General features: G+C 36.7%; 1 protein-coding gene and 1 pseudogene across 1 annotated transcript; both read right to left on the bottom strand.

Moving 5' to 3' along the window:
- Window positions 1-3,906: 3,906 nt before the first annotated feature.
- LOC110773174 (putative dynamin-related protein 4A) lies at window positions 3,907-16,623 on the bottom strand (annotated as a pseudogene).
- Window positions 16,624-19,864: 3,241 nt separating this feature from the next.
- On the bottom strand, window positions 19,865-23,471 carry LOC110773178 (histone acetyltransferase HAC1-like). The gene is made up of 6 exons (XM_021977678.2): window positions 23,179-23,471; window positions 23,016-23,049; window positions 22,804-22,862; window positions 22,651-22,702; window positions 20,278-20,534; window positions 19,865-20,153 (listed from the first exon to the last, which is right to left on the bottom strand). Exons 1-6 carry the CDS (start codon window positions 23,211-23,213, stop codon window positions 20,078-20,080), a joined length of 513 nt encoding a protein of 170 aa, XP_021833370.1. The 5' UTR covers window positions 23,214-23,471; the 3' UTR covers window positions 19,865-20,077.
- Between the last annotated feature and the right edge of the window lie 1,449 nt (window positions 23,472-24,920).

Raw genomic sequence — 24,920 nt, 5'->3', positions numbered from 1 at the left:
CAAGCAGTGATAGGCTTCTAACTCGGTATCACTGGAACAAAATTAAAAACTTTTCAATTTAAAAATTAATCATATAAAAAATTGGATAAACGTTTTGTACAGCGAATTAATAATTTCACTTACCAGCTAATTAATTTTCTCAGATCATCCTTCGTCATATCATGAATTAAATCATCAGTGCACGATGCAATAAATGGAATAGCAATGTATATTGTACTCTCATCCGGAATTTGATGCATTTGAAAGTCGTGTAGGTAGAGATCCAACAACTTCTCTTTTTTAAATTATATGTGCCCATTTTCATAAATGTGAAAATGGTTAATCTCACCCCCAGTAAACCTATCATTTAAGACACTAAATACAATAGTATTTTTAGCTAATACCTTGCCCTATGGCACAGGATAGGCTTTCTACATATGTTTTACCGAAGAACGGATAAGCATACTTAGCTCCACTATCAATCACTACATACTTCTCTAAGATTTGTTTTATCCCTTTTTTATGATGTACCTAAAAAATTTGAGGAATTTGTGCATTCCATCTCACAACTAAAGAAGCTATGACATTAGTCTTACACTATATACCTAAAAACCCAATGAAATTTTTGGTTTAAGCATCATTGTTATATACCCAAAACATATTTTGTCCAAGCCTCCTCTTCTCAATCCTTTTTCAAATTCAAGTTTAATTGTGCGAGCCTCTTCTCAATCATTGCCTCCACTACCATCAACTTACTCGTGGTCAATAAAAAAGCTTGCTTACAATCTTACAGAGAAGTTTGAAGTTACCGAACGTTAGCCTTGTTCGCCCTCAATTCCGCCTTGACTCTTAACAACTCTCCATCATCACTAGCCGCCAAATACTCCTCTGAGTTCTCTTCCCCCATCCCCATAAGTGATCTTCTTCACTCTTAGAAGTCTTTGTAACGCCCACATCCTTCTCCCCAATCTTGTTTTTCTTAGTAATCGCAGACTTCTTTTTTATCGAGTTAATCTTGCTCATCTTCCCTCATACTTATACATGATATTTGAATTTTATGTGTGTGACAAACAATTGTTTGCATATACGTACATCGACGTCCACCGTCCCAAGCTCTACTCCATTGCAGAGGTAAAATATGTTTACTTTTCATATCCTGAAGGTAGGTAATACTCCGGTTGGAAACTTCAAACAAATTGTATGTGCACATGTATGACCTTGGTTGTTGTTTTTCATGCATTAGAGGTAGGTAATACAAAATCAATTCTTAATGGTTGTTGTTTTCTTATGCTTCATTCGATGAGAAATGGTGAAACAAAGTCTATAGACCAAATTAACCACAATCCAAACAACAAAAACAAACCATAATAGCACCACAAGAAAACAAAATTAGAAAATCAAATCAAAAAGAAGTGCCCAACACCAAAGGTAAGAAGAAAGTCATAGCCAAGAACCAAAAACACAAAGAAAAGAGAAAATATACCAATGTAGGAAGGAATCCAACATCAATCAATTCCAAAGCAATGAAAAACACCAAAACAAACAAGAAATAAGTCTTAAATGCGAAAGAATTTAAAAGAGTATGAAGAACAAACAAAGTGCTTACCTTTTGAAGACCATAATTGAGCTTGGAGCCCAAAGTTCCGTAAAGGATGGCCTCAAATCAACGCGGAAGGACTAAGGACAGTCAAAAAAGAGAACAATTCAGTAATGACAAGTGATTTCGATGGGATAGAGTGAATTCCCAATGTGAAACCCTCGAGTGAGGATGCCGAAGATTTGGGTGAAAAAGCAAGAAATTGGGGTTAAAGAGAAGGGAGAAACTCTAGAGATCATGTTGGCACAACAAAGTGAGAAGATTGGGGAGTAAAAATCGAAGAAAATCGAGGAGAAAAGAGCGAAGACAAGAGTTGCACTCGAGCAGAATAAAGAGGGATGACGAACTGAAGCGCAAACCAGGTTTTAAACCTGAAAAGTGTGACTCTCGCTCGAGCGGAACTAATACGCGCTCGAGCGGCAGAACGTAGAAAATTGGTCCACTTGAGCGGAAATCAGGCGCTCGAGCACAGCTCGTATCTCCGCTTTTCTCTTCCCCCGTCCCCATATGTCATCTTCTTCACCCTTAGAAGTCTCTGTAACGCCCACATCATTCTCCCCAATCTTATTTTTCCTAGTAATCGCAGACTTCTTTTTTACCGAGTTATTCTTGTTCATCTTCCCTCGTATTTATACATGATATTTAAATTTTATGTGTGTGACAAACAATTGTTTCGTCCATATGTTGATCGACGTCCACCATCCCAAGCTCTACTCCGTTGCAGAGATAAAATATGTTTAATTTTTATATCCTGAAGAAAAAAAAAACCGTGTATGATCTTCGGTTGGAAACTTCAAAAAAATTGTATGTACACCTATATGATCTTGGTTGTTGTTTATTATGCATTGGAGGTAAGTAATACAAAATCAATTCTTAATGGTTGTTGTTTTCTTGTGCTTGATTCGACGAGACATGGCGAAACAAAGTCTATAGACCAAATCAACTACAATCCAAACAACAAAAACAAACCATAATAGCACCACAATAAAACAAAACCAGAAAATTAAATCAAAAAGACATGCCCAACAACAAAGGTAAAAAGAAAATCATAGCCAAGAACCAAAAACACAAAGAAAAGAGAAAACATACCAATGTAGGAAGGAATCCAAAATCAATCAATTCCAAAGCAATGAAAAACACCAAAACAAACAAGAAATAAGTCTTAAATGCGAAAGAATTCAAAAGAGTATGAAGAACAAACAAAGTGCTTACCTTTTGAAGACCAAATTTGAGCTTGGAGCCCAAAGTTCCGTAAAGGATGGCCTCAAATCAATGCGGAAGGACTAAGGACCGTAAAAAAAGAGAACAATTCGATAATGACAAGTGATTTCGACGGGATTGAGTGAATTCCCAATGTGAAACCCTAGAGTGAGGATGCCGAAAATTTGGGTGAAAGAGCAAAAAATTGGGGTTAAAGAGAAGAGAGAACCTCTAGAGATCACGTTGGCACAACAAAGTGGGAAGATTAGAGAGTGAAAATCGAAGAAAATCGAGGAAAGAAGAGCGGAGATACGAGCTGCAATCGAGGGGAATGAGGGTGGATGATGAACTGAAATGCGAACCAAGTTTTAAACTTGAAAAGCGCGACGCCCGCTCGAGCGAAACTAATACGCTCTCGAGCGGCATAATGCATAAAAATGGCCTGGTTGAGCCGAAATCAGGCGCTCGAGCGCCAGAATCCAGGTGTGGGATTTTGACTTTAAACAAATTGGAGAAATTTGGACCAAAACTCCCTCTCAGTATATTCTATATGCAAGAAACAAATAAAAAATAAACAACACACGAATGATGCATGATGCGTGAGTGTTGTAATCATGAAAATGGTAAGGACAAGTATATTGGCTTTCCACCTCAAGCTCTCTAAATTAGAAATTGAAGATGATTCTAAATTCCTGATTCAAATCATTTAGATATCAAATTCCAAATCCCTGGTCTCTTAAACAAGTGCAAGCTTTCTTGCAATTGTTGCTAATTGAAGACATCTTCCCTTCACAAACTTAATGATGACCATTTTCTGATCAAATAAAGCACTACTACTATGAAATAGATTTTGTTTTTCTTTTTCAAGGGGTATCAAGATTACAAAAGTGAATTGAACAGTTAATTTGGCATAGAAATCAATAGTAGCCATATTACACATTCTAACTGTTCCTTTCACATCTCATCAAAGCTATATTACAAGCATAACGGCGACACCTCTAACAGAAACTATGAGAAAAATCCAACTATAAAAAATAAAAAATAAAAAAAAACAGACTAGCTAGCCTAGGCTACCACAATAAACAAACATAAAAGTCCAACTCAAAACACACTACACCACTAAACGAAAACTATGAGAGAGACCCCACAAACGGGGCACACCAATGCTTCCCAAAACTATCAAAGAAGGCCTCCATTCCCATTCCCTCAACCTCCGTGGAAGATTGCAGTGGATTATCGTCATCATCATCAAACTACATCAAACAATTTAATCAATTCAATTACATAGGCGGGTATTTATCATATTCTTATGTCTCAAAAAATTCAACCAATTCAAACCAACAAAATAATAAAGGAGCTTGGAATTCAACCAATTATAGGCAAGTGTTTAACAAATTCTTCTATTTTCGGGAATTCAAACCAACAAAAAATAAAGGAGCTTGGAGTTCACAACTTTCTAATACATACGCATTCAAACCAACAAAATTATACTAAGATATTATCAATGAAAACCAACCATATAATTGCATAAACAAAGACTAAGATTCATAGAAAGCAAATTCATGGTGAATAATGAATTCGATCCTAACCTGAAGTTTATGCACCTTTATCTAGGACAAGTCTCAAACTTGTTTATACTTTTCATATTCTCTTTCTTAAATTATGTGTGCCCATTTTCATAAATGTGAAAATGGCTAATCTCACCCCTAGTAAACCTATTATTTAAGACACTAAATACAATAGTATTTTCAGCTAATACCTTGCCTTGGGCACAGGATAGGTCTTCTACATATGTTTTACCGAAGAACGGATAAGCATACCTAGCTCCACTACTAATCACTACATACTTCTCTAAGATTTGTTTTATCCCTTTTTTATGATGTACCTCAAAAATTTGAGGAATTTGCACATCCCATCCCATAAGTAAAGAAGCTATGACATTAGTCTTACACTATATACCCAAAAAATCAATGAAATTTTCGGTTTAAGCATCATTGTTATATACCTGTTAAGCTCATAATTTCATACATATACATGCCCAATTTACTTACTTCTTTTGCTTAGTTTCTTATAATTTTGAGTTATTTGCCTCCCTTTGTGTGTTTTGTAGGCGAAAAGAGCAAGAGAGCATAATTCATGCAATTCATGCATGTTAAGGCCTAATTTGGATGAAGAGAAGAAGAGCTTAAAGACAAACTCATTTTGGCTACAGCCCCCTGCCAGTCTAGTTCCGTAGGTCATATTGCAAGCTTTGTTTCAGCAACCTACATAGCTCGGATGAGGCAACATTCTTCATGAAAGTTGTTTCAAAAAAATTGTATGTGCACCTATATGATCTTGGTTGTTGTTTATTATGCATTGGAGGTAAGTAATACAAAATCAATTCTTAATGGTTGTTGTTTTCTTGTGCTTGATTCGACGAGACATGGCGAAACAAAGTCTATAGACCAAATCAACTACAATCCAAACAACAAAAACAAACCATAATAGCACCACAATAAAACAAAACCAGAAAATTAAATCAAAAAGACATGCCCAACAACAAAGGTAAAAAGAAAATCATAGCCAAGAACCAAAAACACAAAGAAAAGAGAAAACATACCAATGTAGGAAGGAATCCAAAATCAATCAATTCCAAAGCAATGAAAAACACCAAAACAAACAAGAAATAAGTCTTAAATGCGAAAGAATTCAAAAGAGTATGAAGAACAAACAAAGTGCTTACCTTTTGAAGACCAAATTTGAGCTTGGAGCCCAAAGTTCCGTAAAGGATGGCCTCAAATCAATGCGGAAGGACTAAGGACCGTAAAAAAAGAGAACAATTCGATAATGACAAGTGATTTCGACGGGATTGAGTGAATTCCCAATGTGAAACCCTAGAGTGAGGATGCCGAAAATTTGGGTGAAAGAGCAAAAAATTGGGGTTAAAGAGAAGAGAGAACCTCTAGAGATCACGTTGGCACAACAAAGTGGGAAGATTAGAGAGTGAAAATCGAAGAAAATCGAGGAAAGAAGAGCGGAGATACGAGCTGCAATCGAGGGGAATGAGGGTGGATGATGAACTGAAATGCGAACCAAGTTTTAAACTTGAAAAGCGCGACGCCCGCTCGAGCGAAACTAATACGCTCTCGAGCGGCATAATGCATAAAAATGGCCTGGTTGAGCCGAAATCAGGCGCTCGAGCGCCAGAATCCAGGTGTGGGATTTTGACTTTAAACAAATTGGAGAAATTTGGACCAAAACTCCCTCTCAGTATATTCTATATGCAAGAAACAAATAAAAAATAAACAACACACGAATGATGCATGATGCGTGAGTGTTGTAATCATGAAAATGGTAAGGACAAGTATATTGGCTTTCCACCTCAAGCTCTCTAAATTAGAAATTGAAGATGATTCTAAATTCCTGATTCAAATCATTTAGATATCAAATTCCAAATCCCTGGTCTCTTAAACAAGTGCAAGCTTTCTTGCAATTGTTGCTAATTGAAGACATCTTCCCTTCACAAACTTAATGATGACCATTTTCTGATCAAATAAAGCACTACTACTATGAAATAGATTTTGTTTTTCTTTTTCAAGGGGTATCAAGATTACAAAAGTGAATTGAACAGTTAATTTGGCATAGAAATCAATAGTAGCCATATTACACATTCTAACTGTTCCTTTCACATCTCATCAAAGCTATATTACAAGCATAACGGCGACACCTCTAACAGAAACTATGAGAAAAATCCAACTATAAAAAATAAAAAATAAAAAAAAACAGACTAGCTAGCCTAGGCTACCACAATAAACAAACATAAAAGTCCAACTCAAAACACACTACACCACTAAACGAAAACTATGAGAGAGACCCCACAAACGGGGCACACCAATGCTTCCCAAAACTATCAAAGAAGGCCTCCATTCCCATTCCCTCAACCTCCGTGGAAGATTGCAGTGGATTATCGTCATCATCATCAAACTACATCAAACAATTTAATCAATTCAATTACATAGGCGGGTATTTATCATATTCTTATGTCTCAAAAAATTCAACCAATTCAAACCAACAAAATAATAAAGGAGCTTGGAATTCAACCAATTATAGGCAAGTGTTTAACAAATTCTTCTATTTTCGGGAATTCAAACCAACAAAAAATAAAGGAGCTTGGAGTTCACAACTTTCTAATACATACGCATTCAAACCAACAAAATTATACTAAGATATTATCAATGAAAACCAACCATATAATTGCATAAACAAAGACTAAGATTCATAGAAAGCAAATTCATGGTGAATAATGAATTCGATCCTAACCTGAAGTTTATGCACCTTTATCTAGGACAAGTCTCAAACTTGTTTATACTTTTCATATTCTCTTTCTTAAATTATGTGTGCCCATTTTCATAAATGTGAAAATGGCTAATCTCACCCCTAGTAAACCTATTATTTAAGACACTAAATACAATAGTATTTTCAGCTAATACCTTGCCTTGGGCACAGGATAGGTCTTCTACATATGTTTTACCGAAGAACGGATAAGCATACCTAGCTCCACTACTAATCACTACATACTTCTCTAAGATTTGTTTTATCCCTTTTTTATGATGTACCTCAAAAATTTGAGGAATTTGCACATCCCATCCCATAAGTAAAGAAGCTATGACATTAGTCTTACACTATATACCCAAAAAATCAATGAAATTTTCGGTTTAAGCATCATTGTTATATACCTGTTAAGCTCATAATTTCATACATATACATGCCCAATTTACTTACTTCTTTTGCTTAGTTTCTTATAATTTTGAGTTATTTGCCTCCCTTTGTGTGTTTTGTAGGCGAAAAGAGCAAGAGAGCATAATTCATGCAATTCATGCATGTTAAGGCCTAATTTGGATGAAGAGAAGAAGAGCTTAAAGACAAACTCATTTTGGCTACAGCCCCCTGCCAGTCCAGTTCCGTAGGTCATATTGCAAGCTTTGTTTCAGCAACCTACATAGCTCGGATGAGGCAACATTCTTCATGAAAGTTGTTCCAATGGGTGTGTACTATAACATATCCAAAAGTCAGCCCCATTGGATAAATCTGGAGTCCGTCACCTAGCAAACACAGAACCATGCTCAGGATGGATTTTGTCAGCGAGCAAACTGAGTTAGCAATTTGTTTCGGCCTTAACTTCCTCCTCCGAGCTTGGATTGGGCCAATACTTGTGTGGTTGGATCATACACATTCTGAACTTCACAATGGACATCTTAAAGTCTTCATTTGATTCAGCCTAGCCCAAGTTGTAAGCCCTTGAAGTTGCTGGTCATGCTGACCTCAGGATGAGCTGGTTGGAAGCTTGGTCATGGTGAGCTAGGCATGAGCTATTGTAGCTGGTTGGAGGCTTGGTCATGGTGACATGAAGATGAGCTAGGGCTGCTGGTGGGATTTATTGCTGAAGTGCATCAACCAATTCATCTTTTATAATGCAAGTGTTGTATGCATTAGCCATATTGAATTCAGATTTATCACTCCCCTCTCCATATAAATACCACATCCATTCCACATTCAAGACACAACAAATCCTAGGATTCACAACCCCACAATTCACTCCAACCATCCTCAAACACTCTCAAAATCCCAAACACTCCAACAATCACCAAAACAACTCCAGCAAACCTCTCTTCCATTTCCCTACGAATTTCATCTTCCTTAGCCATCACCACTCACTCAAACTCATCCCAAATCACCTCCATATCCTTCATCATCTTTCGAGAAGTGGGGAAGCTCTTGGAGAAGCATTAGAAGTGGAGAAGCACTTGGAGAAGCCTTGGACACCACAAGAACTTCAGAAAAAGGGTTTTTCTACTCTTATTGCATTCATTATGTTTTCTCATTTCTGTTCAAGTCTCTTTTCCATTATGAGTAGCTAAATCCATAACTAGGGCTTCGATGTAACCTAACATGAATATTCTGGGTTTATAAGTTTGGAGTTTCAAGTTTGATTCATGATTCATGTTCTTATTCATTATGCTTATAAGTTAACATGCTTGTTTGAATGATTGATCACCATTAGAACTTGTTTGTTAACTATCTTGGTTTGAATTAAGAGTATACACCATGCTTTAATTCGAATTGAACTATGAATAGGAAGAGTATGTATGGACATTCGACAACAGGGATTAGATACATACTTGGTTGTTTAAAATGTTCTTCTATGCTTAATGGGTTCCTAATGCTTAATTTTAGGTTAGACAACAAATGATCAAATTAGGGAATTAGGAACACAAGGTTAGGACCAAACACCATGGCCTAATCATACTTTAGCTAGAATCAATCTTTGAATCTGAATTAGACTTGTTACTTGAATCTTTATAACCCAGAATTGAATTGTTATGGTGATTCGAATGCCCTAGTCTCAAAATCTGTTTTCCAACTCTTAAAACCACTCTTTGTTACATTTGTTTACTTGTTTTTGTTTGAAATTTCATTTTGCTTCTTTTGTTCAACAATCACAACCACTCTTGTTTTAAATTCTGTTTTAGACATAACCTCTTACTTTCTTGAATTTGGGAATCTAAGTACATAACTAGTTTTAACTTCTCAGTCTTCGTGGGTACGACCTCGTACTTGTCTTGCTATACTACTAATTGCCCCGTACAATTGCGAGTTAACATATTATTAACAACAATACCCAAAACATATTTTGTCCAAGCCTCCTCTTCTCAATCATTTTTCAAATTCAGGTTTAATTGTGCGAGCCTCTTCTCAATCATTGCCTCCAATTCTATCAACTTACTCGCGGTCAATAAAAAAGCTTGCTTACAATTTTACAAGGAAGTTTGAAGTTGCCGAACATTAGCATTGTTCGCCTCAATTCCGCCTTGACTCTTAACAACTCTCCATCATCACTAGCAGCCGCCACATACTCCTCTGAGTTCTCTACCCCCATCCCCATAAATGATCTTCTTCACTCTCAGAAGTCTCTGTAATGCCCATATTATTCTCCTTAATCTTGTTTTTCCTAGTAATTGCAGACTTCTTTTTTATCGAGTTGATCTTGTTCATCTTCCCTCATACTTATACATGATGTTTGAATTTTATGTGTGTGACAAACAATTGTTTCGCCTATATGTATATCGACGTCTACCATCCCAAGCTCTACTTCGTTGCAGAGGTAAAATAGGTTTAACTTTTATATCCAGAAAAAAAAAAAAAAAACCACGGAGGATCTTCGGTTGGAAACTTCAAAAAAATTGTATGTGCACTTGTATGACCTTGGTTGTTGTTCTTAATGCATTTGAGGTATGTAATACAAAATCAATTCTTAACGGTTGTTGTTTTCTTGTCTCAAACTTGTTTATGCACCTTTATCTAGGACAAGTCTCAAACTTGTTTATACTAGTCATATGCACGAGGATAAAAAGGGTTATATTTCAAAATATAACTCAGCATCTCTATTGATTCCTCGCATACAAAAGATACAATTTGTTGTTCTTCATAGACTTTCAACCACATTCCAGGGTTATCATCATTTAATAACCAATGCCCTATTTCATCAAAATTTGAATAATTTTGATGTAGCACATTATAACATTTAGTTGCCGAATTTTGACCTCTCATTGAAGCCCAAAATAAGTGATAGATTATGTCTAATCAACTTACTTCACCCAAACAGTGATAGGGTTCTAACTCGGTGTCACTGCAACAAAATTAAGAACATTTCAATTTAAAAATTAATCATATAAAAAATTGGATAAACGTTTTGTATAGTGAATCAATAATTTCACTTACTAGCTAATTAATTTTCTCAGATCATCCTTCGTCATCTCATGGATTAAATCATTAGTGCATGACGCAATAAATAGAATAGCAATATATATTGCACACTCATCCGAAACTTGATGCATTTGAAAGTCGCGTAGGTAGAGATCCAACAATTTCTCTTTCTTAAATTATGTGTGCCCATTTTCATAAATGTGAAAATGGCTAATCTCACCCCCAGTAAACCTATCATTTAATACACTAAATAGAATAGTATTTTCAGCTAATACCTTACTTTGGGCACAGTATAGGCCTTCTACATATGTTTTACCGAAGAACAGATAAGCATACTTAGCTCCACTACTAATCACTACATACTTCTCTAAGATTTGTTTTATCCCTTTTTTATGATGTAGCTCAAAAATTTGAGGAATTTGCACATCTAATCCCACAACTAAAGAAGCTATGACATTAGTCTTACACTATATACCCAAAAAACCAATGAAATTTTCGGTTTAAGCATCATTGTTAAATACCCAAAACATATTTTGTCCAAGCCTCCTCTTCTCAATCCTTCTTCACACTCAAGTTTAATTGTGCGAGCCTCTTCTCAATCATTGCCTCCACTTCTATCAATTTATTCACGGTCAATAAAAAAGTTTGCTTACAAACTTACAAGGAAGTTTGATGTTGCTGAATGTTAGCCTTCTTAGCCTCAATTCCGCCTTGACTTTTAACAACTCTCCATCATCACTAGCAACTGCCACATACTCCTCTGAGTTCTCTACCCCCATCCACATAAGTGATCTTCTTCACTCTCAGAAGTCTCTGTAACGCCCACATCCTTCTCTCCAATCTTGTTTTTCATAGTAATCGCAGACTTCTTTTTTATCGAGTTGATCTTGTTCATCTTCCCTCATACTTATACATAATATTTGAATTTTATGTGTGTGACAAACAATTGTTTCGCCTATATGTACATCGACGTCCACCATCCCAAGCTCTACTCCGTTGCAGAGGTAAAGTGGGTTTAATTTTTATATCCAGAAGAAAAAAAACCATGGAGTATCTTCAGTTGGAAACTTCAAAAAAAATTGTATGTGCACCTGTATGACCTTGGTTGTTGTTCATTATACATTGGAAGTAGGTAATACAAAATCAATTCTGAACGATTGTTCTTTTCTTGTCTCAAACTTGTTTATGCGCCTTTATCTAGGACAAGTCTCAAACTTGTTTATACTAATCATATGCACGAGGATAAAAAGGGTTATATTTCAAAATATAACTCAGCATCTCTATTGATTCCTCGCATACAAAAGAAACAATTTGTTGTTCTTCATCGACTTTCAACCACATTCCGAGGTTATCATCATCTAATACCCAATGCCCTATTTCATCAAAATTTGAATAATTTTGACGTAGCACCTTATAACATTTAGTTGCCGAATCTTGACCTCTCATTGAATCCCAAAATAAGTGATAGGTTATGTCTAACCAACTTACTTCACCCAAACAGTGATAGGTTTCTAACTCGGTATCACTGCAACAAAATTAAGAATATTTCAATTTAAAAATTAATCATATAAAAAATTGAATAAAAGTTTTGTATAGTGAATCAATAATTTTACTTACCAGCTAATTAATTTTCTCAGATCATCCTTCGTCATCTCATGGATTAAATCATTAGTTCATGACGCAATAAATGGAATATCAATGTATATTGCACTCTCATCCGAAACTTAATGCATTTGAAAGTCGCATAGGTAGAGATCCAATAACTTCTCTTTCTTAAGTTATGTATGCCCATTTTCATAAATGTGAAAATTGCTAATCTCACCCCCAGTAAACCTATCATTTAAGACACTAAATACAATAGTATTTTTAGCTAATACCATGCCCTGGGCACAGGATAGGCCTTCTACATATGTTTTACCGAATAACGGATAAGCATACTTAGCTCCACTACCAATCACTACATACTTCTCTAAGATTTGTTTTATCCCTTTTTTATGATGTACCTCAAAAATTTGAGGAATTTGTACATCACATCCCACAACTAAAGAAGCTATGACATTAGTCTTACACTATATACCCAAAAAATCAATGAAATTTTCGGTTTAAGCATCATTGTTATATACCCAAAACATATTTTGTCCAAACCTCCTCTTCTCAATCCTTTTTCAAATTCAAGTTTAATTGTGCGAGCCTCTTCTCAATCATTGCCTCCACTTCTATCAACTTACTCGCGGTCAATAAAAAAGCTTGCTTACAATCTTGCAGGGAAGTTTGAAGTTGCCGAACGTTAGCTTTTTTCGCCTCAATTCCGCCTTAACTCTTAACAACTCTCCATCATCACCAGCAGCCGCCACATACTCCTTTGAGTTCTTTACCACCATCCACATAAGTGATCTTCTTCACTCTCAGAAGTCTCTGTAAAGCCCACATCCTTCTCCCCAATCTTGTTTTTCCTCGTAATCGCAGACTTATTTTTTTTTCGAGTTGATCTTGTTCATCTTCCCTCATACTTATACATGATATTTGAATTTTATGTGTGTGACAAACAATTGTTTCGCCTATATGTACATCGACGTCCACCATCCCAAGCTCTACTCCGTTGCAAAGATAAAGTAGGTTTAATTTTGATATCCAAAAGAAAAAAAAAACCATGGAGGATCTTCGGTTGGAAACTTCAAAAAAATTGTATATGCACCTGTATGACCTTGGTTGTTGTTCATTATGCATTGGAGGTGGATAATACAAAACAATTCTTAACGGTTATTATTTTCTTGTGCTTGATTCGACGAGACATAACGAAATAAAGTCTATAGACCAAATCAACCGCTCTCCAAACAACAAAAACAAACCATAATAGCACAACTAGAAAATCAAATCGAAAAGACATGCCCAACACCAAAGGTAAAATGAAAATCATAAATAAGAACCAAAAACACAAAGAGAAGAGAAAACATACTAATATAGGAAGGAATCCAACACCAATCAACTCCAAAGCAATGAAAATCACCAAAACAAACAAGAAATAAGTCTTAAATACGAAAGAATTCAAGAGAGTGTGAAGAACAAACAAAGTGCTTTCCTTTTGAAGACCAAATTTGAGCTTGGAGCCCAAAATTCCGTAAAGGATGACCTCAAATCAATGCGGAAGGACTAAGGACCGTCGTAAAAGAGAACAATTCGGTAATGACAAGTGATTTCCACGGGAAAGAGTGAATTCTCAATGTGAAACCCTAGAGTGAGGAAGCCGAAGATTTGGGTGAAAGAGCAAGAAACTGGGTTTAAAAAAAACGGAGAAACTCTAGAGATCAAGTTGGCACAACAAAGTTAAAAGATTGGGGAGTGAAAATTGAGGAGAAAAGAGCGGAGGTACGAGCTGCTCTTGAGCGGAATGAGGGGGGATGACGAACTGAAGCGCAAAATCGGTTTTAAACCTGAAAAGCGCGACTCCCGCTCGAGCTGAACTAATACGCGCTCGAGCGGTAGAACGTAGAAAATTGGTCCGCTTGAGCGGAAATCTAGGGCTCGAGCGCAGCTCATATCTCCGCTTTTCTCTTCCCCCTTCCCCATATGTCATCTTCTTCACTCTTAGAAATATCTGTAAAGCCCACATCCTTCTCCCCAATCTTATTTTTCTTAGTAATCGCAGTTCTTTTTTATCAATTTAATCTTGTTCATCTTCCCTCGTACTTATACATGAGATTTGAATTTTATGTGTGTGACAAACAATTGTTTCGCCTATATGTACATCAACGTCCACCATCCCAAGCTCTACTCTATTGTAGAGGTAAAATAGGTTTAATTTTTATATCCCGAAGAAAAAAAAAACCATGGAGGATCTTCGGTTGGAAACTTCAAAAAAATTATATGTGCACCTGTATGACGTTGGTTGTTGTTTATTATACATTGGAGGTAGGTAATACAAAATCAATTCTTAATGGTTGCTGTTTTTTTGTGCTTGATTCGATGAGACATGGTGAAACAAAGTCTATAGACCAAATCAACCACAATCCAAACAACAAAAACAAACCATAATAGCACCACAATAAAACAAAACTAGAAAATCAAATCAAAAAGACATGCCCAACACCAAAGGTAAAAAGAAAATCATAGCCAAGAACCAAAAACACAAAGAGAAGAGAAAACATACCAATGTAGGAAGGAATCCGAAACCAATCAATTCCAGAGCAATGAAAAATACAAAAACAAACAAGTAATAAGTCTTAAATGCGAAAGAATTCAAAAGAATATGAAGAACAAACAAAGTGCTTACCTTTTGAAGACCAAATTTGAACTTGGAGCCCAACGTTCCGTAAAGGATGGCCTCAAACCAAAGCGGAAAGACTAAGAACTGTCAAAAAAGAGAACAATTCGGTAATGACAAGTGATTTCGACGGGATAGAATGAATTCCCAATGTGAAACCCTAGAGTGAGGAAGCCGAAGGGAGAACCTCTAGAGACCACGTTGGCACAAAAAAGTGGGAAGATTGGGGAGTGAAAATCGAAGAAAATTGAGAAGAGAAGATCGGAATGAGGGGGGATGACGAACTGAAGCGCGAACCTAGTTTTAAACCTGAAAACCGCAACGCCCACTCGAGCGGAACTAATACGCACTCGAGTGGCAAAACGCAGAAAATTGGTCCGCTTGAGCACAGCTCGTATCTCCGCTCTTCTCTGGCCCCATCCCCATAAGTCATCTTCTTCACTCTTAGAAGTGTCTATAACACCCACATCCTTCTCCCCAATCTTGTTTTTCCTAATAATCACATACTTTTTTTTTACCAAGTTAATCTTGTTCATCTTCCCTCGTACTTATACATGAGATTTGAATTTTATATGTGTGACAAACAATTGTTTCGCCTATATATACATCGACGTCCATCATCCTAATCTCTCATTATGATTCATGTCATTGTTGTAGTTACTACGATAGACTCTCATACTTGGAAGATTTGATATTCCATTGCCTCGCTCTACTCCGTTGTAACGGTAAAATAGGTTGAATTTTTATATCCTGAAGAAAAAAACCATGGAGGATCTTTGGCTGGACACTTCAAAAAAATTGTACGTGCACCTGTACGGGCTTGGTTGTTGTTTATTATTCATTTGAGTAGTGATTCAACATCTCAACCAACCAAGCTGTGCAATGCATGTGTCTGTCTTTGTCATCAATCTGGTTCCTCACACACACATAACCAAGTCCGATGTGCACATCATCTCCTATGACCTTCTCAAGCAACCCTTCAGGTAACTTATCCACTTTCGTAAGAATAGCAAGAGTCCCCTCCCCCTTCTTATCCACACTCTATGACATCCTAATTGATTCACAAGTAGTAAAATCAACACTAGCAGAGAACACATTCAAAATGATGCTCTCTTATGGCTTTATATACTCCATGATCATGTCTTTAATTTGATCATAAATACTTTCCGGCTAGCCGTGAACAGGCACTCTAGTGATCCCAGACAAATCAACCATTGTCAAATCTGGGACGCCATTATTTTTCACAGTCAGAGTCAATAGGGTATTAGAAATTCCTTTACCACTGCTAGCTATAGAATTAGTGGCTTTAATAATATCCTCTTAAATGTGTTCTTCATCTGTGCGGTCCTCTCTGCCATTGTAACTTAAGGAAAGCTCTGATTGAGGACTGGAACTCTGTTTTAGCCTCATTATCAGAGATACCCTTGTGCAAATACCTTGACCGCAGGGAAGGCTGATGCCGGCCAAGGACTCAAGGACGTTGGACTTACCAGAGGATTGGTCCCCTACAACTACAATGGTGGGAAGTTGGATGTTTTTCTTCATCACATTTAGGTTATGGAGCTTGTTAACCGCATCAAGCAGAGGACAGATTTTGTGATTGTAGGAAGACACAATAGGTGCAGAGAGAGAGGTGATGTCTATTGTTGTTTTGATTGAACAAATGGTAGTGAACCTTCATCACTTAAGCTTGAGGCAATAGAACTCTGCTTTACCCCTCCCATTTTCAAAGTGTAGGATACGTAGGAGAAGTATAACTTTGTTTCCTATGAAACTAGGTATATATAATTGTGCAATCACATATATGGAGAGCATACTTCCATGATAAATTGAAGGACATGGACGGTCATTTGAATAGTAAATTGTGATCGAACAGTCACTATAATAGTAAATGATTAGCAAAACTTACACAAAATAATTATTAATTCAAGTAAATGTTAATCTAATGTAAAAATGACAACTATTTTAGTTTTCTGCTATATATAACATGTGCTCTTCTTTTAGTCTTCCCCATCTTGGCATTAGCAGTTATTTGATTCTTGAACTTTTGCCGCCAGTTTACCAAAAAAATAACGTACTCTTTGGACTCGAAACATTTTACCAAATTTTAAATAAATGATATTCATTCAAGTAATCAATGACAAACAAACCAGTATATGATTTTCCGCTGAGCAGGGCACCGTGCTCTTTGGTCTTTTTTTTTTTGGTAAATACCACGAAGTGTCCTCACATCCAAATGGTGGGATTAATCACAGCTCAGGATTCGGCTTGCCCCTGGCTACAAAGTGCTTCCAATGGATTTTGAACCCCTGTCATTAAGGCACCAAATAGCTTGCCAGCTAAAGGTGGCAGTTTGCCAACCGCATCACACCTTATGGTTGTGCTCTTTGGTCTTTCAACATTTGGCGAACTAGTCAATCACATGTTGAGAAACAAGAGAGATACCCCTTATGCTTATCAGCTCATATTCTCATGGACGATATATATTTTGAAGTAGTAGATTGCTATTGAGGCCCAAAAAATCCAAGGCTATGTCCAAATATATTCTCGGCCCAGTGCGACACCTTACTGAGAAGAAACCAGATTTGTGTACGCAAAAGTTCGTTGTATGCGCTCGCACGAGTCACGGTCCACGTGCCACGCCAAGCAAATATGTAACCCGTCACGCCAAGAGTTGTAACGAGCCCATAAAATGTACCGGCTCTATGAACCCATGCTTATTATCCCGTCAAAACGTCATTTTGACTCGACCATAGCCCTTTACAATGCGATAAAATTTGAGCACGAGCACGCCAAACAACATGCAATGCCAAGTGGAAAACTCTTATTTTGCACCTAGCCACCCTACAAGCTTAAGTGGGCCCAAGCCACGCAAATGCCCTGAGCTTGCTGAGTGGGTTGTGATATGGATGGTTACGAGCACTCACGAGACCCATTGATGAGCCAGAAGTGGAAGTTTTGGGCTGCTTGGGAGCCCCAAAACTCGAGCCCATTTCTTGAGCCCAAATATGTGGGTAAGCATGAAAGAGAGAAAAGTGGCCCATCGCGTTAGTAAATTAGCCCATCACCTTAGTAGATTGGCCCATTACCTTAGGAAGTGGCCCAACAACTTAGAAAAATATCTCAGGAAGCCTCCAGCACATGGCCAAAGCTAAACCCAAGACAAACCATCTGTAAAACCAAAGGATACTTGCGTGTGCAGGCTGCTGGGAGAAGAACACTCTTCAGACCAACACCTTTACCCATCTGTTTTCCATACCAACTCTTGCCATAAAGTAAGGGAGGAAAGAAGGAGGGAGTATTGCCAGAGATAGGAGATGGCCACAGGGATAGCTACGGGAAAACTCTAGAGCTCTAAAAAAATATTGTCTCTATGTGTTTGGATTAGGGGGATTTCACAAAATGGGGATGAATCAAAGGAAGAGAAAAGGAATGGAGGGGGAGACTTGGCAGATGTGGGAAGAACCAACTAAGGTTTCTTGGGAAAGAGGAGCTTCCAGGGCCTATGAAAGCGGGCATCTCCTACCCAGCAAATCACCACATCCAGAAAGAGCAAGCATCCCCTCTCACTACTGGAACCTTTCAATTTCGAACTCTCTTATTCTATTTCTTCCTCTTTTCTCTTCTAGTAAAACACCCAAGAGTGTGACGAAGCTTTCGTCAAGCCGCTGGAAGATTTGCTCAAGCCACCCATTCTTCCACCCTCATTATTTCCTCTCTTCCCTCAACAAATCCTATCAAAATTCCCTCTCCCCTTTCTTTTGAACCCATGTTTCTCATAGGAAATACAAGCCTTCTCTCTCTAATGCTAAACTCATGAATGCTCAATTCCCATGCCACAAGCTTTTCAAGCCAAGCCAAAATATTCATCTGTAAGCAACTGTTGGTTTTGTTGGTGAAGGAAACCAAAGTGCTTCCTAAAGCTCCACGAACCTTTCGAAGCACTCTTGGGGTCTAATTCTTTAACTTAGACACAAGGGCAACTCCACTCATTTGCTCTTTTTACAGCAGCTCAGGCCCATCTTTAGCTGTTGGAAAAAAGAAAAAAAAAAAAGCCTACAATTGCAAAGTACAATACTGGAAGGGACTTGAGGTAAAAAATAAAAGGAAAAACACAACATAACATTATTCCAGATGGAAACTAATCCTAAAAGTTGAAGGCACTTATGTGGAATGGGGATACCACATTCCCATACCACTTTATGTGGTAGATGAGATGGATAGCCACATCAATTAAAATTAATTTAACATTTTCTTTTCTTTTATAATTTATTGTCACTTTTTAATTAATGTGGCTAGCCGCTTCATCTGCCACATAAGATGGTATGGTAAGAGCATCCACAATGATGCTCTCTATTTCTTAGCTAAAATTTAGCTAAAAATATAAGAAAGCTATTTTAGGAGCTCTCTAAAAAATTTCAACTCCAACCATACTCCCTAATTTGGAGAGTCATAAATGCTATAACTCTTCTTTGATTGGTCAATCTCTATTAAAAAAATATATATATAGTTAGCATTAAATAAAGGTTTGAAATACTCATTAAATAAAGCAGCATTGAATTATAGAGAGCCACTAGGAATCCTTTCTCTCTCCTTAGATTTAGGAGCTCCTAGAGGACTTCATATTTTAAGAGGTGGATAGGGAGCATGGTTGGAGTGTATTTTTATAATTCCTCCCTAAAATTTGTCTAAGGAAGTGGTTTAGGAAGCCCATTGTGGATGCTCTACGAGTAGCATTACTCATAAATAAACGCACCATGCAAAGAAAAAAACGAACAGACAAGAATACAAGAAATTGATGAGGTTCAAGGATTTAAGCCTATGTACTCTCAATGATCACCCCGAAAAATTCCTTCAGTCCAAGGGAACGATTTGGGTTACAAGAAGACCCCCTTGGCCCGTTTCTAAATTCTAGGTCTCAATTTTGGTTACAAGAAGATACCTTTAGTGTGCTTGCATGAGGCACCTCCTTCATAACAATCCTTCTCCTTTGGCTTTGGGTCACATCAATCTCAATTGGATATTTGAACTGCTTCCCACATATTGTAGATTTTCATCATCAGGATCTTGAGGTACACGCATTTTAACGAAATTGTAAATTGTACAACATGCAATACGTATATACTTCTAAATGTGTACACGATAAAGTTGGCATTTGTTTGTATATCCACGTCATTGTCTTTCGTTTTAGTCTGAAACCCCTATTATTACACAACATGGGCGCACCCCTGTGATATAGTTAACTCCCTACCATCTTCTAAAACGCCACCAAAAAAAGTCACACAAACTTGCTTTCACAACCTCCATTCGCTCACCATCTCCGTCACAGACTTCTGCTGCTCCTGCTTCCTCATATGTCCCTTTAAATCGCTGAAAGCATGCATATTTATTTAGGAGAATCTATAGTATAACCCTTAAAAAGCGGGAGTCGGGAGAGAAAACTAGGAGAGATAAAGTTGAAAGCTCATAGTAGAAAAAAGTTAAATCCACAAACCTGCAACGTGGCACATGGCACTCAGATTCTTTGCAAGCTCGAGCATGAAGTAGAAGGACATACCACATCTTCTGACAGAGAACACATCCTCCAGATACACGGTCCTCGCATTGAATTCCATGGCGGAAAAGCCCCTTAATCTTACGACAATTGGGATACTGACATTGTGATGCAGGAGCTAAAGGACATTGTGATGCGTGCATCAGAACATCAAGAATTTTCCTTATCTCCAAAGCACTTGCTGGAGAACTCCTATCCTGCAAAATTTAAAAAGTGTTAATAATAAGAATTTGAACTCCTCAAGATACATTGGCATCCAAGCCTTTCCTCCACTACTACATCCACGTTCAGCATGATTAACACAAATACCAGCGAAAATATTATTAAGACAAAGCAACACCATGATCACCAAGATAGCCATCAAAGATACAGGTATATGAACAGTCATTTTAAAAACCATCAAAGTCTGCATTGATTTCATTACAAACTAATGGATGTAATCAAATACCAGAAGCAGACCTATGTCAGGGTAACCCTTCTTTGAAGAGAGAGAGAGGCTGCACATGAGAGTTTTCAAATGAAAGGTGAAAAGTGAACTAAAATCTGAAATTGATTTTCGGGAGTTTTCAAAATTGGGCCTCATTTTGAAATAAGTTTTCACTTTTAAAAAAACTAGAAACTAAAATTAGTTACCAAACATATTTTCAATTTTCAATTTTCAAAAGAAGTGAAAATGAAAACTGAAATTAAAAAAGTGACATTGTTATCAAACAACCCCTAAGCAATTCAAAATAAAAGAGATTATGCTAGTGTAGCATAAGGGAACAATATCTAGGGTATAATTTTGGGAGAAATTGGAACTCTCACTTACATACATTCTTTTCATATGTAACTTAAAATGACTATCAGAGTGACAAGACGTGGCAATACAGAGGTATTCCCTATGAGACAAAACAAAGCCAATACAAGTAAAATGAAAACCGTAAAGCCACCTATAATGTGACCTTTGTCGAATCTGGGGAATTATTACTTCAATTTTAACCATTATATTTACTCATTGCAGCTCTTTTGAACCCACAACTATATGTATAAGCAACTACATACACAATTGATTAACTAACTCCTCCATTGATCCGTACACTTCATAGGGAGCGAGAGGGACACAGACAAACCACAATTGATTAAACTAAAATAGTAAAAACATATATTACTCACACCATTCGTTTACAGTCATGCTTCCATACTATCCAGCATGTCCTCCTCTTCCAAAATTAATTACCAAGAAAAGGTCCTCCAGTTCCAAAATTAATTTCCTCTTTTTGTTCGTAAGTATAGTTAGCCTTCCTATGTGCAAGAAACTGACTTACAAACATTAATTAATTATACAGTGCCTAATGTGCATTCATTGAATTGGGGAAGGATTAAATCATGCACTTTCTTTTCGATTTTAGAGACATTACTATTTGACATTGATATTCTCTGTAACTACCAGAATCATATATTTTTTATGCACAGCATGATTTCATGTTATCCGTTGTAAATCAACATTGCATTTGTGTTCAATTAGCTGCTATCAGGATACACATTCACAACACAGTACTTTTGGTCCTCTTGCCCTTATGCAACACACCAGCTATCAATTTTTTAGTTTTTTAGTTTTTAGTTTTTAGTTTTGTTTTTGGTTGCCGCTATCTGGACTGCATTTACTGGACACGTTGCTGGCAATCTCTGTAGCAATCGTGGAATATACAGCATTATCCACACTTTTGTTTTAAGATGTAATAGCCCTATAAGTTCCAGCCCTTCAGTTTTACCTCTTATTGATATTGCTCACATGAGTACTGAAGAAAGCAATTATCCAGAAAACTAGGGAACCTAGGAAACTACTAAATAAATTAGGAAACTAACAACAAAGAAGGAAATCTGCTCCAGACTCTATTAAAAGGTTTGTCAATGATGTCTGCATCAAATACATTTGCTATTTAGCGTCCCCCTCCCTTGAAAATGCTAGAAAGTCAATTTTCACAAAATTAGGTCCTTGTATATTGGGTTCTTAAGTCCTGATTTAAGTAGGATTTGTTATAAATAACCCATGTAATTCATTGGAGGATAGTTGAGTTATAGAGTAAAAGTTTATTTTCGAGAGATGGAAATTCTGGTGAGAAGCCAAACCCTTGGTGTGATGCCAAGAATGGGTGTGAAACCCTTAGAGTGATTCCAAACCTATCTTTATTCATCTAATTTCTGTTTTCTTTGTTTTCGCTTCTGCTAATCTGATTAAATCTACAATTCACCTATATGCTACATTAGGATTTACAAGGGATTAAATCATAAAGCATAGAGTATTTATAGCTAGCTCTAGGGGAATGTTACCTCAGGTGGGTGAGTCTCACCCTCCAATTCAACCATCACAGGGGTATTCATTCTGCTCATCCAAAGATTAAAAATTTGTGATCGGTCAGAGCCAAAACTTAACAAACCAAATCAATTTTTGGACAGAAAAGTAAGGTTAGGAATTTCAAATACCTGATCTGCAGAGCACGGGTACCCAAGATTATACTCTCCAGATCCCCATCTGCACCTCCCTGTACATTGTTCCATTATTCTTCTTCAGCAACTCTTACTTTCAAATTAAGATACACATAACTAATACTGTATGCTAAGTTTCTTTCCTATATACTTCAATTCAGATATTTAATAAATAAGATTACAGTAAACAGAAAGCATTGAATCCTTACTTCATTCTCTGGCTCTAGTGGCTTATCTTCACATCTGCATAAAAACAAATAATTAACCTGAGAGGGTTGCTGAGGGTCAAATTCATATACACAAACACAGAAACAACTACGAGTGTTACAACAGAGGCACAGAGAGAGAGAGAGAGAGAGAGAGAGAGAGAACCCCATATCCAAGTCTTTGCAATCGTGGTCCACCATTGTCGGTGGGTGAACAAGTTTTGAGGTGTTCAGAGAGAGACAGAGAGAGAGAGGAGAAGAGTTGAGTTTGGGAGGAATGCCTCAGGGACGGGGATTAGGGTTTGAAATAAGGTTTTGGATGATTTGGGAGGGAGAGAGAGAGAGAGGAGAAGAGAAGAGAAGAGTTGAGTTTGGGAGGAATGCCTCAGGGACCGGGATAGGGTTTGAATTTGAAATAAGGTTTTGGATGATTATGGAGAGATCATATGATGCGACATTTTAAACTCCAATAATACCCATGCTGAAGAGTACAAAGTAAAGGCAAAACCAATGTATAATTAAGAATTAGGCTAAACTGTTGATTTAAACCTGAATGTACCTTCAGAAAATCAAGGATATAAACTCTTTTTTTTGCCATTGTTCCTCCTATCGTCTAAATCCTCAGCCTTTCTTCCAATTTGCCTCTAAATTAGGCATTACGTACGTAAAACTAATTAAAACCTCTAAAATAAATACAAATTTAGTTATATACCCAATCTTAGACATAGTCTTATAAAGAAATCATATACCATTTAAAAATTATAAACAGATCCAAAAAAAACACAAAAAACGACAGCTGTGGATTTTTTCAATTTAATAGCTATTTTTCAGTTTACTTGTGTGTATGAAATACCTATATTACCTTTATACTACGGATTTGAGAGAGAAAAATCAGATTTGCCAAAAAACCAAAGCAGATTTTGCCAAAAAACCAAAGCATATCTGCCAAAAAATCAAATCAAATTCATTTTCTCCTTTCTCGCAGGTGCTTTCTCAAGTCCAACTATATTCTTCATCTCTGATCTACAATTTTCAATATTTCACTTTCGACTTCCTGTTCTAAAATTGTACTTCTATTCTTCTTCTTTTTTTTCGGATTGTTCGGAAACTCTATGAGGTTTCAAAATTATACAAACATCCCCTCAGGTTTTAAAATGTTTTAACAAAACTCATTTTCCATTTTTTTTCCGTTCAAAGATTGATAATTTTATATGTATATATGTATATAAACTATTTATTAAAATCTAAATGCTTTTTAGAATAATTAATTTCATATTTTCCCGTAAATCACTAACATGTACTTTTTTCTTGCAAGAATTATAGTAGCAAAGGCCCCTGGGCCTCCTATAAAACCTTTTAGCCCAAGAATTATAGTAGCAAAAAGGCTTTTTAGGTGTGTAACTGATGTGCGTGTGTGACCAAACAAAAAAAAAGTGTGTGTAAGTGTCATTCTTCCATTTGTAATATCTACAAATTATAATCTAAATTACTCTAAATTTTAAGGATTAATGTATTAAGTCCGGTAGATTATTTGCTGGGTTGTTTACTTTGTTACGGTTGGTCGAATCAGAGGATCTTGCCGAGGTAAATAAAAATGGAAAAGGTCTGGACTTCTCAAATCCCTTTAGATATATATTAAATTGTATTCTGCAGTCTACTATTATAAATAAAGCACAGAATAGAACATTTATTTTTGTAGGAGGAAACTTCGAAATATTAAGTGCAGAAACTGATAAATGCATGAATGTTGAAAGACCAAAGGGCACGTAATACTTAATAATTGCACAGGTTGAAACTCCAAGGACGCATGGGATATGATTTGCGAAACGTTTACGAGTCCAGAGACGCATGGGGATATGGTTTGATCATTTACGATATTTGATACATTTTCCAATTCCGAAGAATAAA

The sequence above is a fragment of the Prunus avium genome, chromosome 7 (assembly GCF_965620075.1).
Source record: "Prunus avium chromosome 7, drPruAviu1.hap1.1, whole genome shotgun sequence".
Classification (NCBI taxonomy): domain Eukaryota; kingdom Viridiplantae; phylum Streptophyta; class Magnoliopsida; order Rosales; family Rosaceae; genus Prunus; species Prunus avium.
Note: the sequence above shows the minus strand (reverse complement) of the source record. Positions and strands in the feature narration are given on the sequence as shown.